Source organism: Manis javanica, chromosome 11 (genome assembly GCF_040802235.1).
Source record: "Manis javanica isolate MJ-LG chromosome 11, MJ_LKY, whole genome shotgun sequence".
In the NCBI taxonomy this organism is placed as follows: domain Eukaryota; kingdom Metazoa; phylum Chordata; class Mammalia; order Pholidota; family Manidae; genus Manis; species Manis javanica.
The window spans coordinates 91,094,168-91,114,241 of record NC_133166.1 but is presented as its reverse complement, the minus strand read 5'-3'; the positions used below and the strand labels follow the sequence as shown (position 1 = coordinate 91,114,241).

The 20,074-nt window shown below is 42.1% G+C and overlaps 1 protein-coding gene across 4 annotated transcripts in view; it reads right to left on the bottom strand.

Annotated features, from left to right (window-relative positions):
- LAMC2 (laminin subunit gamma 2) overlaps positions 1 to 14,773 on the bottom strand; it is a 50,089-nt gene extending 35,316 nt beyond the window's left edge. For all 4 annotated transcript variants that reach the window (XR_005062058.2, XR_012122835.1, XM_073216882.1 and 1 more), the window contains exon 1: positions 14,572 to 14,773. Coding sequence is in view for 2 of the 4 variants with exons in the window: in XM_073216882.1 (XP_073072983.1) it covers positions 14,572 to 14,650 (79 nt within the window). In the remaining 2 variants the exon portion in view is untranslated. The remainder of the gene's footprint in view (positions 1 to 14,571) is intronic.
- Positions 14,774 to 20,074: the final 5,301 nt, after the last annotated feature.

Here is a 20,074-nt window from a genome sequence, read left to right as displayed (position 1 = left end):
TGAATGGATGAAGAAACTAATGCTTAGAGGTAGTAGATTTCTCCCTTAAAATCATACAACTAAATGGCGAAGATGTAATTTGCTCTCCAGCCTATCCAATAACAAAGCCCTTTTCCTTTAACCCCTGTTCTCAAGTCTCGTCTACCACTGCATGCAGGCATTTTTTCTATAAATCCCTCATAGAGGGTTGTTCAGCCCCTTCTCAAATCCTTCCTAATCTAGTACAATGCCCCTCCTTAGACAGCACTGGTTGTTACAAATTACTTTGCATGGGGTTTTCAATCTGCCTCCCTTCTTGTAATTTCTACCCTCCGTTCTTGTTCTTCCCTAGCAAATGACATGCATACGCACACACCGCTACTCTCTTCCTCGCTTATTCATTTATCAGATATTCATTCCAGACATTGTTTCATGAGGCATGCATCAGCCAAGCCCTGGACCGCCTGCAGATAGCTGTGACATCTCCCTCCTCAGTCTCCTCTCGGGTCCCACAGGAGACCTGTTGCCTCCAGGACTTTCAACCATTTCCCATGCCATGATTTCTAGATTCTTCCTGACTACCCTCCTAAGAACAACGTCTAATTTTCAGTATCTTTCTTTAAATGACCAGTATTTATTATGGCACTTCAAGTGTGGTTTGAACAGCTCAGTTCACAACAGGACTAGACATAATTCCACGGATGCAGCCTAACATTTCATTAAACTTAAAACATATTAAGTGTGCACTCAATTCAAACCCCCAGGGCTTTTTTTTAACAGAACTGGTGCCAAGCCAAATCTTTCCCAACAAATGCTTGTGTAACTGATTTTTTTGGCTCCCGAGCAGCTGTGCCACACAGCTATCACGTGCTGTGAAATTTCTACCAAGCACATCATGAGGCACATACAAGAGCTAGCCTTCGATCTTGTGAGGTTGCCCAGCTGGATCACACGGTAAGCCCATGCCTTTTCCACTCTGGATGCCTTTCGAGAGCAATGTCAAACCAATTACAAAATTTTTATTGTGCCTTCCGTATTCAGAACAAACTTTTTGCTGATGATGGTTAACTTCTAAAGGATAGCTCGTGATAGATTTATTTAGAGCAGTCTTAAAAATAGACAACCCTGTTATCATCTTTCTTGTAGACCTCCTCTCTTTCTGTCCTTTCTCCTGTAAACTCTACTCTGAGAGAACTGTGTTCTTTAAATTCACAGCCTGTCCTCGAGATGCATTGCACTTCTGCAAGGGAGGTCTTCAGCCAGCGTCTCTACTATGGAATTTGCCCAACAGGTTACAGACCTATTGCCAAACTACCCTCTTCTCTCTCAAATGAGTTTCCATTAAAGCCCAGGGCTAGGCTGACTGGGGGAAGGGGTGGAGGGGCCTCCTGTGTCTGCCTTACTTGGGAACTCTGTGAAGACACACTCCAGCCTTGCCTGCAGGACTTCGAAATTACCAAGCTGCACTGGGCTTGACACTTGAGTGCACGGCACTTAGCTCAATATCCAGTCTTCTGAACATTTGCACCCAGAGAATGAGGGCAGATAGTTTGCTCCTTTTGCATAGAATTACCCTTTTTGTCGTTGATGCATTTGAAATGTGGTCTTTCTCAAATCATCTTCCAAGTTTAGATTAAATTCCCTAAAACCAATTATTACTCATTCTCACTACTGGAAAACAGTCTTTATTATAAAATTTTAGAATATTCCTGCAACCAGACTTATTAAATGGGCCTCGTACAGCTTGTGCCTGGTCTTTTTTATTCTGTGGCCAATTCTGTCCAACCACTACCATGGACACACTGGCTGCCAAAAGGCACTGCCAGACTAGGAATAAGGCAATAGGGAGCAGTGGGGACTCTACCAAATGGGCTACAGGGAGAAACAGCCCTTCACCCCTCCCTGGCCAACTGTAGTCATGTGAGAATTATGGAGGTCTACTATAGTCAGCATTTCCACTTACGTTTTTAAAGCAGACAGAAATCTGGCTTTGTATATAAAATCTACAGATTTTTTAAATGTTGGCAATTATCTAAACATTTTTAAATCAAACAAAATTATTTTTGAAATAAAGTTGTGTCTCTGGCAAGTCTTTGCACTTGACTCTGCTCTTCAAACAGAAAGAAAGCATATCTCATGCTTTAGAAAAAGGAAAAATGAAGCCATAGTCTATGGCACAGCACCTGGCCCATCATGGGTACTTAATGTTTTTTAATGAACAGATACTGAATCTTCTCTTGAACTTCAGGAAACCCCTAGGTGTATTTCTACCATTTAAAGGACTTCACGGGTCCCCACATGTCTAGACATGACCTAAAAATACAAATACCAAGATATAGCAGTCAGGCTCTTTCCTCTTCCTTGAGGGGTTCCTTTTTTCTACAAAAGCCCCATCCAGAAAACAGCGTTTCTTGGTAACTTGCAGTACAATGATTTATTTAGATGCACAAAACTAAATACAAGCCTATAACACATTTTAAAGCAAGAGGAAATACTAAAAAAAAAATTTGTTATGCTTTCTTTCATTTATATTTGGCCTTTGTCAAGTTTTCATCTAGAATTTTGTCCATTTTTATTTTGTAATCTCTTTGCTATTCTTCCAAATTTGGGGCCAGCTGCAAATTTCATAAATACGCTGTCTAGTAAGCAAGTGACAGAACTGTAAAGATGGGGGTCTTGGACACTTCCCAGGTCAACTGAGAACCATTTATCAAAGTGCATTCACACATCTTGTCATTCAACAAATCTATATTGGGCATGTACTATGTGCCAGGCCCTGTTCTAGGCACTGGGGATACAGTGATAAACAAAACCAATAGATATCCCAGCCCTCATGAGGTTTTCATGTGAGTTGGAGGAAAAGAAAATAAACAAGATAAGCAATAGAAAGAGAATATTGGGATAGTAATTTCATTATGGAGAAATACGTAAAGCAGTGATGGGAAATAGGAAGTTAGGAGGCAGGTAAATTGGGGAGGAAGGGAAGGTGGAAAAGTGCCATATGCTGGTTTACTATTTTATTTCGATTTTGATTCTGGTTTATTCATGAGTTTTGTCCATTTATCGATTGGGTATGATGTTTCTCTTTAAATTATCATGAATTATTATATAACAACTGTATCAGACTTTTCACCTGTTACTCTGGGATAGATTTTCTTATACCCTTCCTGATCAATCCCCTTTCTCTTCAAAATACCTCAGTGCTAGATTGCTTTCCTGATTCTTACTCCTTTTTCCCTGTCCTTCTGTCCTTAGTCAGTGAGATGTCCATTTATTTCATTCATTGAATAAATTCCACTTCACACCTAAAGGGTGTGGCACCAGTGCTTGGACAACGGGACCTCATGGGCCAGCAAGATTTCAAAAGAGGCAGCTGCCGGGGTCTTATTTTGTTGAAAAAGACAATAGGTATATATGCATTTAATATATATTGGGCTTTGTCAAGCACCCTCACATTATCCAGGTTTTCCTCATTTCACCATGCACAGGTGTGGTCTGGGACCCAGAATTAAGATTTCATTGCAACAAAAAAATACAGAAAAAATGAGACTTGGACCCTGAACAGGCTTACAGGGACTAGGAGGGAACACAGACAGGGTGTTCCGCCCTGTTTCACTGGACTCTGTATCAGAGGTGCCAGGTCCCATCCATTACTCTTATTTCACTATTATTTGTACTGGACTCTTTCCAAACTAGGGACATCTCTGCAAGATTTTGTCCTATCCTCTCTCTGCTTGTCCCCTTACTCCCACTCCCCGGAATCCTTGTCTCTGCCAGCTGGGGTTCTCTCCCCACCTACACGGATGAGATTCATCAAGTGGATTCTCTCATAAACACATCTGAAACCGAGTCATTTTACATGGTTTTTCCCATATTTGCTTCAGTCTAGTCAAATGGGTGGTAATTCTACCTGACTGTGCTGTACACTACCTCTTTGGCTCTTAAGTATTAATTATAAAAATAACTATAATAGCACACTGTCGCTGGTCCTCAAAGTGTTTCTTAGAAAAAAGCCTGCCTAGTAGCCAGACAGGCCTATCTGCCCACTGCCACCCACACTCCCCAGATCCAAGGGGCTGGAAACCCTGCAAACAAGGGAGAGAGGTACGAGGACCCCTCAGGGTCAAGGCACAGCACGCCCACCTCCAGCACACAGCTGAGACAGGTTGGGACAGGAAGCACAGGGCAAAGGCTGTTTCCAAGCTGCATCCTTAGGAGAATGGAAGGAAACCGAAACTATTTCCTAGGGCTGTACTTGCAGCAAGGCCATGGAATAATCAGCCTCAATGGCTGCAGTTCATCAAGACCTCGTTTTAAATTTCCCATAGGAAACGTTGCACGCAATTACCAGAAATTTTAACAATCTGGCATTAATATGCACTTCTGTGTATAAGCAGATCCGCTGTCTATTGTTCTAAACTTAAAAACATGCTCCTTTTTCATAGAATTCATGGAATCATTGTGCTTTTTCGTGTTTTAACAGTAACAACAAAATCACAAATCCAAACTCCTTTTCAAACCCTGCCCATCGGGCCTGCTGCTCTCTGCGACCTGTCTCCTTTTTTCTCACCCCTGCTGACTGGGCTCCTGCACACAAACCTGTGAGTGAACTCTGGGGCGCACCAAGCTCTTCCTCACGTTCAGGTTTGCTCGTTCCTTCGCCTGGGGACTGACTACCTGCTTCCACTCTCCCTAAACCCACGAGGCAACCAGGGCGTTCATTTCAAGAGCAGAAGTTAAACAAGTCAGTTAAACGGCAGACGTGTAGGGTCCCTGCTGATAAGCCCCCATCAGCCTCTCCCTCCTCTGAAGGCCCATAGGACCTCTTCCTCACTGCGCTCTGGCACCTTTTTCTACCCTGTGGCATCACTATCTGAGCGCATGACTAACTTCGCCTACGGCGTTTTTCACATTTGTATCCCACAGTACCTACCACGGGGTTGGGACTGTGGTTGTTGGATGGATGGATAGAAAAATGAACAGAAAAGGGAAGGAAGGAGGGCAAGAAGGAAAGAGGGGGAAGGAAGGAAAGAAAGAACAGGGGAGGAGGAGAGGCGGTAGGACCCTAAGAAGAGCCAAACAATAACCTCAGCATCCGGAAATCTCCCAGGAGTCCAGGACTCAGTATGAAAATTCCTCAACACAGTACACAGTTTTCATTGTCTACACATAGGGCATTCAATATAAAAAAGGCTAATGTTTCGACTTAAAACATCCAGGGTGAGATGGGAACAGAAAGAATCATGAGAGAAATGTGATACTTGGAGAAGGAGTGTGGGAGACTCTTCTTGCAGGCTGAATTCTCTGCGCCAGGAGTGCCTTGAGCATCTGGGGTCTGTGAGCTGGAGCTCAGGCTGGTCAGCCTGCCATCCCCAAGGGCACGGGGCTGGGGCTGCGTGGGAAGGGCAGGGAGATGGGGCAGGCTGGAGGCCGTGAGATCAGTTTGGGGTGACCAGGCAGCCTGCACAGATATTACACTTGGCGGGCGTGTGGGACTATCTCAGGAGCCAGGAATGTGAGCATCATGTTGGAACCTGACGGTGTATGCTGCTATTACGTAGAGCGTTGCCCCGGCTTCCAGTTCAGCCACTTAGGGTGCTAATACCGAGTCAATTAGACGGCAGCACGTTTATAAGTTACCTGTAAGCTCCTCTGGGTGAGACCAGTATAAACCATTCAGAGATGACACAATTCTCTTCCTTATTTAGAGGGAAGGTATGTGCCCTGTGTCTCCTTTCCTGCATTTTGTGCCCCTCATTTCCTCTTTGAGGCACTGAATCTTAGTCTCTCCTTCCTTTTTCAAACTCTCTTTCCTTGGATACTAGGACGCCATGCTATCCGGCTTCCTTTTGGCTTCTGACCTTGCCTGCCACACCCATCCAATTATTTGAGGGCTCTTCTCCTCACCCCAACTCTACCCACAGGTATTCCTCAAGGCTCAGTCCTTAACCTCTGTGACTCCTCATTCTAGAACTCTCTCATCCAAGCCAAGGGCTTCAACAACCATGGTAGGTGTTTGCAGACATGCCAAGATGCTTCTCGGGCCCAGATTTCATATTCAACTTTTGACCCTCATGCCCAGCCACCCAGTTTACAATTCCATCTAGTTGTCCCACAGGCTCTACACAAACATTTTTAAAATCAAACTCATAATTGTCATCCCTTTGAGTCAAGAGCTGGAAGCTAGCTTTATAATTCTCCATCTTTCATACCTGCCCATATTCTATTCAATACCAAATATTATTGATATGACCCACCAAGAAGTTCAAGTCCACTGACATCTACCTCCACTGTGGCCTCTCTAGACCAAGCCCTGATCACCTACTGCTGGCAGCACCTTCCTTACTGAACTCCCTGCAACCTCTCTTGCCTCCCTCCATTCAGCAGTCAGAAAACCTTTCCAAAATACAAATTTTATCAATACCTCTCTGCTTAAAAGTCACTGATGCCTCTACTTTTAAGATAAAGACCAGAATTCCTTAACAATGTCTATGAAGACTTGGTCTACAAAGACGGTCTAATCCCATCTACTTTTCCAGCTGCATTCCATATAACACTTCCCACCAGGACATCTTCATCTCTCCTGCATTCATTTCACTTATATTTCATTTTACATCTTTCTTTCCTCTGCTTCTTAAAATTCTTGCTTTGTAATGGAAAAACATCACGGTGGGGAAAGGTGAGCTGGGGCCACCAGCCCCAACCCCTCTCTTCCTTTTGTTTGTTCAAAGAAGTTACACTAAGTATTAAACCCTAATTACTTTATTGGCCATCACTTCCTTCCTCTGAGTCAAAGAATCAGCCTCTTATAAACTGACAACCCATTATACCCAAAGATGAATGATATCAGTTGCAGTGAGGCCCTTCAATAGGAAGTCCAAATGTAAATAACTAGATTAAAAATGGTGAATAAAATTAAAGTTGAGGATAGTATCCTCAAAAAAAATCTGCAAGTGCTTATTTTCAGAAAAAAAGCAACTATTGAAAGTATTACTTAGTTATCTATTATAATGTATTTTTTATTACTGTTACAAATACTCAAATTACACATGACTTATGACTTATGAAGTCTTTAGCATGACACACCTGACATCTATCAGTTTGATATCAAAGGCATTGAAAGCTATCATCCTATTTGCAAAAATCAGTCTCCAAATCTGAGATACTCAGGATGACAAGATGAGTATTTTATTGTATTATACTTCCATGTGATGATGAAAAATGCTCCTATGTATCTTCTAATTTTAAAACCTCCTCCATGAAGTTTTTCTTTCCAAATTTTGATGTTTCTCATCTTGGGTGAAAAAAAAAATTTGTACATTTCAGAATTTAAACTGATCTTGAATTTCATAGTTTAAACGTGTGAATGTCTGCTGCTAGTTTTATCTTTTCAAGGCATGTCACAATATGTTTTCTAATTAGAATGAGAAACTGAAATGTTACTTTCCACACTAGGAGTCTTCTAAGTGAATTCAGTTTTCTCTCCCCCATTTTTCACAGCTGCCTCTGCAGCCAACACATCCAGAAACACTGGTGCCTTACCCTGCATGATCCATTTCCTTCCCAGTACATGTAAATGCCCATGCGATGGAAGGAGGGCTGCAACATGAAGTGCTCTGAGGAGAGGAACCACAGAGGTCAGTGCTCTGATCACATGGGCCATTTTGAATGATAAAATATGGACATACCTTTCTAACTCTATATAGTGTAGTCATCACGAGTCAATGAAAGTCAGATCACCCCATTTTCCTCCTAATGATTATGGCTTAAAAGGAGTCACCTATGATCACCGAGAATTCATAGCACAAAATATTACAACCTAGACTTGGAAACTCCACATGTGGACTGCAGATAACTCAGCCTGGTGGGGACTACATCAGGAGACCACGCTGGACTGTCTTCCCCTAACACCCACCGGTGCCCAGGCAGACAGTGGGGAGAGGGAAAGAAAGGCTCAGTGAACAGTGAGGCTGGGGACGCCAGCTTTTGTCTGATGGGCAAAGGAGCTGAGGGTAAAGGAGGAGGCTGAGGACTCAGTCTAAGTTCAAAGGAAAGGGGAAAAGACTGGAACACAAGAGATACAGAGGGCCCTCCCCATCTCATGCACCTGGCACCTGTAAGGGCTCTACTCCCAGAGAGCTGGTGTCAGCTACCCCACGGAGACTCTGTGAGTGTTCACGGTTAGGATTCCATATGAAGGTCGTCATCACCCACATGTAACCCCACACCCTCTGACCACGGAAATAGCAATTTCTATATTTCTGTGAGATCATCTATAAAGAAAAGTGTTCCAATATAGAAAGCACATTTGACTGTTATTAAAAGAGCACAGTACCCTAGAGCATTTCCTACACAGCCCAGCAAAAGGTATCATATGCTCCTTTAAGAAGCAGCTGAAATAAAGAAAATTAAAGAAACCAGAACAGCTAGAGGTGACCCCTAAAGCGATAAGGATAAAAGGAAAGAAATCATGAATGAGAAATGTGAATAAAGAAAAGTTAAAAAGGAAATCTGATTTGTACTGAAATGCTTTGGGGAGTACACGTTAAGTGTGGTCTTTCGATCATTTAAATTTGTGTTTTGTTGGCTCCTTAAAAATAAAAATTACCTGATAAATCGTTCTTTCTCACTAAACCTGTCATGAGGGGTGAATTTTTGTGCAAGATTAGCCATAAATATTTTGCTATCACTACATCTCTTCACAAAGATACGCACATTTACATATGGGGTCCGCTTACTCTACGCACCATTGCAGTTCTCAGTTTTGGCAGAAGAACAATGGTAATTCATGGGCATTTACAATATTGAGAAAATATGTATGGAATGCATTTATAGAATCTTCCTTAAAGATTCCTTTCTGAAAAAAAAAATATCCATTTGAAAACAGTGAATCAAACTGTCCCGCTTCAAGTCAGAAGAGTTAGGGAAATGCTATTTTAGGAACTCAACCATTTATATACATATATCCATGAAGAGAAGTAGCAAATATTCCAGGGATTGGACCACCAGAGAGTGGGAGCAACATGTCCTGCATCTCAGTTAAACAAAAGTGTTGCTGTTCCACTCTCATTTTCCAGGACAGCTCACCTGTGGCCTCACCTCTGTCCCCGGAGATCCTCAGCATGTGGTCCCTTCCTACCAGGTACACGAGGCATGAGTGGGAGCTCTGGGTTAGTGTAGGACCCAGTGCCATCTCAAAGCAAACCAGTCTATTTGAGATGAGGAGTGATCTTTAAACACTAGGAATCCCCTTTTGCTGAAAGCCAGTGGGCAGTAATTCAAAATAGCAGTGTGTGTAAAGCTTACACAGTCCATGTTCTGGCCATAAACTGACCAGATCCTGAAAGACTCTAAAACCTATACCAACACTGTCCAACAGACAGAGAAAAAGAACCACTGGACACAAATCCACATACATAGTTTCAAAATGTCAACAGTCCCTGAAGAACAATGCCACTGTCCCTCAGTTGTCCTGTTTTGTTTTTTTTTTAACTGAGCCACTTGGTCAATTCCAAGCTGTGTGAAAAGCTAACAGAGTTGAACAAAAAAAAGAGAAGACTTGGTCAATTGAAATCTCTTCTCCTGTCAGTGCCCCACAAATGAAAGCTTGTACTTGGTTTTAACTTGTTGTTCTCTGAATTTTTGGAAGGAAAGGCCACTACGCTGACTCACATACACATACAGAGACTTCTGAATAGACAGGACACAGATGTCCCTAGGATCAACTAGGGACATAAGGAACATTCTCATAATTCAGCAAGATTCTATCAAGTCTGAAGATCAAGTTTAAATGAAAATTCTTAATAATTAGAAATAAGCCAAGGAAGTATCTTATTAAAGAATATTACACTAGCAACTAAAATCTGGTCCTGCTACTACCTGCATGGTTCTGCTCAAGGCAATCACTTTTGAGTGATTTTCTCAATTTTCTCATCTATAAATGAGGGTTCCACATGCCAGGGTCCAGCTCTGCTACAACCAGGTGTGAGAATTTGGACAGCTACTTTACCTCCCTGGTGCCATTTTCCTCATCTATAAAATGAGAGTCTTTTACAGAGAACCCCTAAAGCCCATTTTCACTTAATTTTACAAAGCTGTAAGAGAAAAAAGTGATGAAACATGCAAACCTTTTTATAAGAAACGTCCCACATAAGTGCAGCTGAAGATTTGGGTAATTTTTCTAATGTTTGAGTTAATGTGAGAAATAATTTGACCGCAATTTAATTTTTTTAGAATGTGAGGATCCATATTCATATAATGAATAAAAATAAAGTCTGGAAAACAATAGTTGGAATTCTGTCAATGATTGACAAACCTAAAGATGTCCAGGATACGGAAGCCTTTGCCCAACTGATTCAGCAGAAGGGAAAGACGCGAGCCTTTCCATTGATCAGTGTTGGAGGAGTCATCATCCTTTTCTTCTTTCATAATTGTAACATAAAGCAGCATGTGTTTGTTGGGGAGGCCCATACACAGACATACTGTCACCCACAGACACAGAAAAGACAGCTTTTGGCTTTGGATAGGATTCAAATATTGTATCATATAGCTGGGGGTTATATTAGAACAGGCCAGTAATGATTCAGTGATCTACTAGGTCTAATTTGCGACTAACTCAGAGTATGCCAGAATCTGTGGATCTCCTATTTCTACACTAGCCTGTAATAAATGACTCAACTCTCGTTCTTGCGAATTTCTCTAGGTTAAAAAAAAAGTCAATATGGTTGAGACACTAAAAACTTAAGTGGGAAAGAATTGCCCCAGGATTGTCTCAACACCTTAATTTTATGCACCTGACTTTACCATAAATACTAATTATAATTGACATTTTTTTCTGGAATCACTGGATTCCTTGGATCATTCTACTTGGATCATTTTCAGATCAGTGGAGCTAAACCAGTGGCTGCCTGCAGGTCAGGACACCCAGACTTTAAGCCTGCATAGAAATTTCCAGCTTATACTCCAACTCAATTCTATACTCCTGTTTACGGTACATACTTGAATATAAGGTGGAGGTTTTTGTTTTCCCAATTTCTTCTCTCAGGGGAGAAAAGGTCACATGTAAGTCTTCAAAATTTCTCATATCACAGGGCACTTCCTCAATTACTTTATTTTAAAAATAAAGTATTCTGGGAGAAGACACATTAATCTGAAATGACCTCAATCAGTGTTTTGGGTACTTATCAGTAATAGCTACTGAACACAATTCACATAATTGTTCATTATCTCACAACTGTGACCACTAAAAGTTGTCATAAATAAGCCTTTCAAGGTATTTAAGCTGTGAAGGTCACAATGAGCACTTTAGGAGAATTTTTAAATCTTCTAAATGTTTTGAAAATTGTGAATTTTCTAGTGAAAGCATCAAAAGCAGGCTCAGAGTTGTCTCTCAAGCCACCTTGTCTGAAGCAAAGAAGAAACTATATTAAAGTAGTTTTAGGAATGCTACAGATGGAGCTTGAATATAAATAACTTTATGAAATATGAATGAACAAGCCAATACTTCTGTTATTATTTTATAAATTATATGACTTTAAATATGTTTATGTAACTAATTTACTAAATTAAAGATACATGTGATTACTGCATCTATATTGCTAAATGTTTCCATAATCAAGTTGGCTAAACCTATTATTAAGTGTTGGTGGAGAGACCTTCCCATTGAGAAGTGAGAGACCATCTCATGCGGGGTTATCTGGTATTTGGACCTGTTCTGGAGAGCAACAGACTTGTTGAATCTGTATATGATGATGTCTGGTGGTTAACAAAAGGCAAGGAGAAGAAATGGAATTTCAACCTTGAAATTCCAACATGCTTTGGTTCCTTGTCAGGAATTACATTTGTTTCAAGTGGGTAAAATTTGGGGTTCATCTCAGTCTGAGCAGAGACCTCCTTGGGCTAATGAATGGAGCCTTTTCAAAAATTTCACCACTTAAAACTCAGAAGGCAATATACTGACCTTCAGTATTGGCAGGCCAGTGAGTTATGGAACAATGATATTGAACACATAATCATTGTGTGCTTATCAGGCAATGGGCAAAGTGCTTTACAAGTAATGATCACAACAACTTATTACCCTCATCTTAGAGCTGAGGAAACTGAATTACAGGCGAAGTAGTTTGTCTAAATCCCACAGTTGGTAAATGACCAAGCTAAGATTTGAACCCAGGCCTGCACGCTAATGCATAATGCTGTAACACTTGAATGATTTAAATAACAGAATCTATGGAAAGCATTAACCTTTCCAGGGGGACCTTTCCACTAACCACAGTATCTCTTTTTTAGTATCAGGCCATAGGAGAAACCAAATTAGCAACCTATAATAATCTTGGATTCTTAGCATCCTAAAACAATAACACTCAACAGTACCATTTTAGTTCTCATTCTTTCTACATTCTTATTTTTATATCTGAACACCATATATTGGTTGACAAAACACTCCTCTTTATTAACTCTCCTCTGTCCTCAGTGTTCATGCCTTCTCATTCTCCTTTGTTGTTCTATCTCCTTGTTGAATTTTCTTTACCTCTGTGTCCCAGGTATCTCAAAGTTGTCAAAGCTTTGCTTTCCACCTTTGGGCTCCCTATTTTATATTCTAAACTTGTCTTCTAAACTTCAAAATCATGGTTCCAGCTGTTCACTGGGCCTGGTGGACATCTCTACTCGCATCTCAAATTCAACGGGTCCCTGCAGGAACCCCCTCCCTTTCTCTTCATCCACTGCCCAACCCTGTTGGCAAATCTGATCCTCTGTTCAGTCCTCATTTCCTTTGATGGCATTGCTGTCTAACCAATCACACTAACCGGAAGCCTCGGACCCATCTTGGACTCCTCCTCATCTCATGATTTTCCCTTGTGTCCCTAATGCACACACTCACTGGATCACCAAATTCTTTCAATGTTACCTTCTAAATGTCTCTGTAACCCGTTTCTTCTTTGCCGTTTCTACCACCGTGGTAGAAGCCTTCATCGTCTCTCACTTGGATTACCGCAATGGCCATTCATTGGCCTTGCCTGCCTCAACTCCATCCTCTAAGCTGTTCAATGATGGTCTTTCTGAAAAATGAATCTGGCCACGCCCATCGCTGCCCATAAACCACCTACAAGTCTTCTTTGCCTACAGGGCACTAACACATCTGCACAGCCTGGCACGTAAGGCTCCATACAACCAGATTCTTGGTTACATTTCTAGTCTCTTTCCTGTCTCTTCTTACCCCTTCTCCAGGCCTACCTCCCCGTGTGAACTATGACCCAGACCAATGGAGCCACATGCTCCAGCCTAAGAACTCCTGGATCAAGCACCAGATGTGTCTATGCCAATAGCTGCTTGTGTGGCTTTGCACAAATCCATTTCCATGTTTTCTTTTTTTAAGACAAGGGATTACAGTAGTTAATCCATAAGCAGTCCTTTTGAATTCTAATACTTGGAGACTATCCTTACTTTTCGGATGATTCTCACTAGGTTAAGGCTACTTATCCTAACTCTAAGGGAATGTAACCTACATGATGATTTTCATAAATGTTTTTAAAAATGGTAGTCAGGGATGATGGGTTGGAAGTGAATTCCAAAATGATTTCAGAAAAAAAAAAAAAGGACTGCATCAATGCATTCAAACACATGCTAATATATTCATGCCATTTTAAATACAATTCAGACCAGCATCACCCAGACTGCACAGTAAAAAATAGAATGTCTGAGATAATTCCATGTGCACATGAACATTGTCTCATATTCACAGAGGTACATGTGTGAAAATGGCTCTTGGGCCTATTGAAACGATTATTGAAATGCCATCAGGTGCAGGAAGCAATATAAATATGAAAACTCAGGGTAATTATATAGCAAATTAGCATATACATATTTGGTAAAACTGAGTAACAAGGAAAACACCTGTTATGTGTTGTCATAGCTGACACATGCATACAGTGGGCAGTTGCTAGGTGTTCAGAAAGTTTTGTTTACATAAGCTGAACTTCTCACGCCACTGGGTGCCCTGGATAAGATCGAATGATCTACGGCATAGGTGCCCAATAAATGCCTATGGAATGAATGTCACGTGACAATACTACTAAAAGTAACATTATGCAAAAGTAAAGCATTATTAAGACTCAAGGTGCATTTTCCATCCCAAAGATGAAATGGAAATCCCACAAGGACTATTAAAGAGGCTCCTTTTCGATCTCTGTGGTGCTCAGTCACAAAAAACATTCCCACAACATACCATCGACAAAAACACACATAGAGAAAAGAATTTATATGCCAACATATTGTTGATTACTGATATTATTGATCAAACAGGGGCCCCTTTATCAAAAAAGCAGCTGAGAAGGAACATTTTTAAAGTAGGAAAATCCCAGTTTGGCACAACCTACTGGCTTCATATTTTTAAATAGGACTTTATATACAATATTAGTCTTGTTTTAAACCACTCTCTGGGGAAGCCCCAGCTGCGGAAGGGGGAGGGCGCTCCAAGAGGTTCTGGGCAACCTGGGAATCCCCGGAATCCCCGGAGGTGCTTTCAGCCATCAAGTTGTGCAGAGAGGCCAGCTCACAGCCCAGGGCTGCGAAGTGCCCCCCTGGAAGCCGACTCACCTTCCCTCCTGGAGGTGGCCTGGGCTGCAGGCAGGAGGAGCGACAAGCAGAGACAGCAGCTCAGCCAGAGAGCAGGCATGGCCGGGCCGTCAGCCGCTGCAGGAGACGCTGCCCCGCGCCTCGGGCTGGTAGTTTTCACTCTGCGCTCCGCTGTGCCTTCCTTTTCCTTGATCAGGTGGTTTTATCAGCTCTTCTACCTGACTCAGCCCTGACAGGAAGAGAGCCTGCGTTTCAGGGTGTGACTCACCTGTGAATAAGGAGGACCAGCCCTCTGGAGGCAGACAAACGGCAGCACTCACCCGAACCGCCGGCTCCCCCCGCCGCCTCCAGATGGGCGCACACCTGGCCTAGGCCAAGGGTGTGCTGTAGAGGCTGCGTCCCAGGATCCTTCTAGAGGAATGTGCCAGATGCCCCAGAGCCCTCCTTCTCTCCAGGGTGGTCCAGAATTCACAGAGGTAGCTGCAGCCTGCCCCTTCCTCAGACTGGAAGGCCCCGTCCCAAGGGTGCAAACTCAGTAATAAGTCAGCAGCCCTGATCAGCTCTGGTCTAAAAGACACCAAGGAGAACAGGCCAGTCTGAGAGTCACAATGGGGTCCCCTCCACCCTCTGGCCTAGGTGCCACCTTTCTGAATGAAATACAGCAGCCCACCCCCACCCAGCCCTCTGCTGACACTTCACTCCTTCCCTGGCCAGGCTGCATCCCTGACAACTGGTGCAGTCTCTAACTCACAGTCGGTGCTCAAGAAATGTTCTGTTGAATGGAATAAGAAAGAGAATCTAGACTGTGTATTCCTTTTCCATCTTGGAGCATATTTCTCATGTCATTCTCTATGGCTCCATTAGACAAGGTTGAGACTACCTGAGTACTTTCATCCAAGTCCATTGTGCTGGGTGAAGTGAGTGAAGTCTAGAACACTGCAAGTCTTGTAGGTCTTACGTTGTCCATTTCCCCATGGAGGCTAGTAGTAATAATTGCCAGAAGTCAAAGAGAAGGCTATGGTCCCTCCTAGAGATTTTTTAATTACCAGAGATTTATATATACACACAATATATATACGTATGCAATCTGTCCAAGCAACCACACCTACTTTTCACATCGTCAAGGCCTGCAAAGAACCCCAGAAAAATGCTGTTCACTGACTAAATGAATGAATGTTCCCTAAATAGTTCTATAGATGATAACAACATAGGGCAACAAACAATAAGAGATAGACATGATTAGGTGTCAAGGGTGTAAAAATTTCAGTTTCTGCATGGAATCGACCCCTGTCTGGGCTGACAGATATAGCTAGGGATGGCTTTGCACAGAACATGGAGCATGAATGAGGCATTCAGGAATAACCAGGATCTGAACACAGCAACAGAGCCACAGACGCCAGGTGGTTTGCCACAAACTGGCCGACACCTACTCTAAAATGTCCAGCAACAACAAAAAATAAAATAAAAAAAGAAGAAGAAAAGGAAAAGAAAGGGAAGTTCAATGTTCTCATCCCAAGCTTGGTTCTCTTCTACTCTGTCCAGGAATCAAACAAACAGCATCAAGATTCTTCTACCTCAAAACTCAGTGTCCAGACTGCTAGAGTGTCAGTTCAGAGAAAGGTTATGTAACATTTTCCCTGCTAGCAGCTGGGGCACTGGAGAGGCTGAAGTCATGTCCCTGAGCCTCCTGATCCTTGTACTTTTACCCATCAGGGTTGTGCAATGCTCCACAGCCCTGCAGGAACAAAGAACAGGGCCCTGGAGTAACATCTTACAGGCAAACTTCATTTTGATACAGAGTACTCTGGTCTACTGTATCTCCAAAGTTGGAACAGATACTTTCATCTACCATTATTTTTGGATAGTGATCCTAATAGTCGCTAACACATACATAGGACCTCCTCATTGCCATCCAGGTTGTCAATCCTTTGCACATAATCACCCCGTAATCTTCAAAACAATGCTATAAAATAGGTATATTAATTCCCCCATTTCTCAGATGAGAAAATAGAGGCATGGAAAGGTCTTGTAACAGGCAGCAGTGTGCTCAAAGACACATTGCTAGTAAGGGGCAAAGCCAAGATTCAGAACCAGGCAATCTAGTTCTGGAGTCCATAAACTCATTGTTAGATCAGATTAAAAACACAAATTTACAATATGCACTCAGTGGTTACTTATCAACATAGATGACAATCCAATCAGATTGTGGCCTATGGGCAAGAAGAATGCCAGGTCACAGTGGACTCTCAACAAATATTTCTGATTTTCCTAGCATGTTAGCTCTGAAAGGGCACCTGGGATCACCCAGAGGTCACCGGGACCTGGGGTGAAAAATGAGCAGCAGGCCCCCAGGAGCCAGACCAACCAGGAACCTTTTATGTGAACAGTATGCTCACTGCCTTACACTGGGGCTCCTCACACACCTCAGCCACCCGCCTGGCCCAGGGGTGAGGCCTCTGCTCAGGGCTGGATCTCTTGCCTCGCTCGGAGACCATATCAACCCCCTCTGCCAGTCTGAGAATTTTTCTGAGTGCTGCGAGGGTTAAGAGTGCTCTAGTGGGCACAAGTCCAGGTCTGGAGCAGGTTCCCAGGGCCAAATCCTGGCTCACCTGCCGTCAGGTGACTTACTTTTCTCTACGCCTCAGTTCCTTCACCTGTAAATGGGGATAAGTAATAGAACGCTTACCTGCTAAGGTTGCTGGGAAAATTAAGTTAGTTAATGACCTACATAGTGCTCAGGGCAGCACCAGTCATATAATACACACTCTACAAGTAAACTATAACAATAAAAATTATTGTTGCTATTATTACTATCACTAAGAACCATCCATTTTTCCTTTTTACAGTTACAAATACCACATGAAAAAGATGGGATGGGTTTTTTTTGTTTTTTGCTTTATCTCTTCTACTAATTGATTATTCAATCATAATTTTAAACTTCTGTGGAACTCTTAGTCTAATCCAGGTTAGTGTCCAGATTGCCAACATTTACTTGGAAGTTGTTAATTAATTTTTTAGTTAGTTAATTTATTTTTGCTTTGTATCTGGAAATTTCCTTCACATTCAGGTTTGTCTGCCTACTGCTTCAAGATTTTTTAATTTAGTACTTCATTTTTAATAATTTAAAAGCTTTATAATTTATTTCAAAATCTCATAATTCAGAGAAAACATACAGGTGAAATGGATTTGAAGGTATTCTTATGATTAACTTCAACTAACACATGCTTTCCAAAAAGGCCACAAAAATCCACTTGGTTTTCTATCTGACCCAAATAAATCTCATTTATTTCCAAATTCAGACAAAAATCAACTTGATACTATTCAGCAATAAAAGGGAATGAACTACTGACATATGTACAACATCGATGAACTGCAAAGCATTGTGCTAAGTGAAAGAAGCCAGATACAAAAGAGGAGACTGTCTAGGATTCTGTGTATATAACTCTCTGGAGAAGTTGTAACCCAAAGGGAGGAAAACAGTGGTTGCCAGGGGGTAGGTGACTGATCGCAGTGGGAAATGAGGGTAATTTGAGGGGAATGAAAAAGTATTCTGAAATACAAAAGTAATAGGTAAATTTGATTGTTTAAATTATATGTCAGTAAAACTGCTATTAAAAAAATAAGAGAAACTCACAGAATTTATACATTTAAGATGTTGATAGACAGTGACTACAATGGGGTGTGGGGGTGACTTGATAATATGGGTGAATGTTGTAATCACAATGTACTTATATGAAACCTTCATAAGACTGTATATCAATGATACCTTAATAAAAAAAAATAAATGAATAAAAATATTTAAGATGCTACTTCAGTTTAAATGTGCAAACTCACACCTAAGATTAGAAACACATTAGTGTCTGCACAAATTGCGGAGAGGCCGCAGCCCGGAGTCCAACCCTGACATCCTGCTGATATGCTATAAGGTACTTGAGCCAGAAATACCACCCAAGAATTGCAAACCTGTCTGTTTGGGCAATTTACCCAAGGTAACGTGCTTTGGTGAGAGATGTCTTTCTGAAATGTTTGCTCTGGGGCACAGATTTCAAACCCATCTTGGACCTTTGTTCTAGGAAGTCAGCATGTGCATTTCCCTATTATCATCCCCCACCTTGCCACATTCATTGAGAGTGTAGCCCCTGGTGTCCGGGTGAGGGATAATGTTCTATGCACAAGTTCTCCAGTCATGGAGGTGGAAAGGTCCTGGGGTATTTCTGCTGGCAGTGGCCCTGGATGTCCATTGTTACATGCCTCAGTCATCACCCGCGGACATTTTTTCTTTTTTTACAATGCCATGTAAATCACTCCACAGAACTGTCATCCCTCCACCCCAGTCACCCAAACAGAATTGCAAGCGAAATGCTGGTTTTTCCTCTGAGCTCCATCATTACCTTATCTAACTTTCAGAAGGAATGTCTGGCATGTCACCTTGGCTTTCAAACTCACTTCTAAAAACTGAAGCACTGGCTGTTAAATGCCAGCAACAGACGGGGCTGTTGGTCTCATTCCCTGGCCTTAATCTCCTCAGATAGTTCTGATTATGTCAGCATTTGCATAAAAATTTTTTAATGTAAAGTAACAGCAATCAGGGATAAAAATAACAACGTCCCTTTGTTCTTAATTGATAAAGGAAAATGTCCATACATGGAAATGATTCAGTGTTTCCTGGATGACTGGGTGAATTCTCTGAGGTTGGCAGGATTCCAGAAAACAACACTCTCTGAAGCAAGCACCCTGGCAGAAGTGGCAAGCTTCCATTTTATGCAGAAATGTATATGGTTTTCCCACAGCTAGTTTTCAGGGAGCATTAGGGGCCAGGCCAGAGCTCAAGGCATGCCTTTTATTTTTCAAGAGGAGATGATCCTTTTGCTGTGGTGGGCTGTCTGCACACCCAGGCCAGGGGTGTACCTACACACAAAGAACAGCCACCTTTGCATCTTTTTCGGTGTAGTTATTACAGACAGAAAAGCTCCAATCAAGCATTTGTTTATCAACACAACAAACGGGAGGAGCAGAGAGAAGAGGGAACGCATGCTCAGAAAAAGATGACAGACACATAGGAAAATGAGACAGTGAAAGAGATGTGGGTCAAGGGCTGCAGGCATGACAAGAGAAGCTGGAAGTGAGGGGTGTCCACCCCTAGATCAGAGATCCTCACCCTTGCCTTTCCCAGGGAAGAAATGAATCCAGGAAACAATGGGCTTCTTAGTTTCAATCTGGAACTCTTCCACCTTTAGTGATTTAAATTATAAAGTCTGAAAAACTCTTCAGCACCTAGAGTCTAATTGTTCACTTTATATAGGAAACTTTGGATGCATTTTTAACATGTAGTAATAATTTTGGCCATTACACTACCGACGGTGAAGCTTTCCTAAATATTTTGCATATGGCCAGCCAGGTTCAGGGAGACTTGCAGGAGGTTCTGGAGTTCATTCCTCACCACCGACTGCCCTTTGAAGAGGGTGCTATTATTATCTTCATTTTGATGTGACCCAGGCTCCCTGAAACTCCATGCCAATACCTC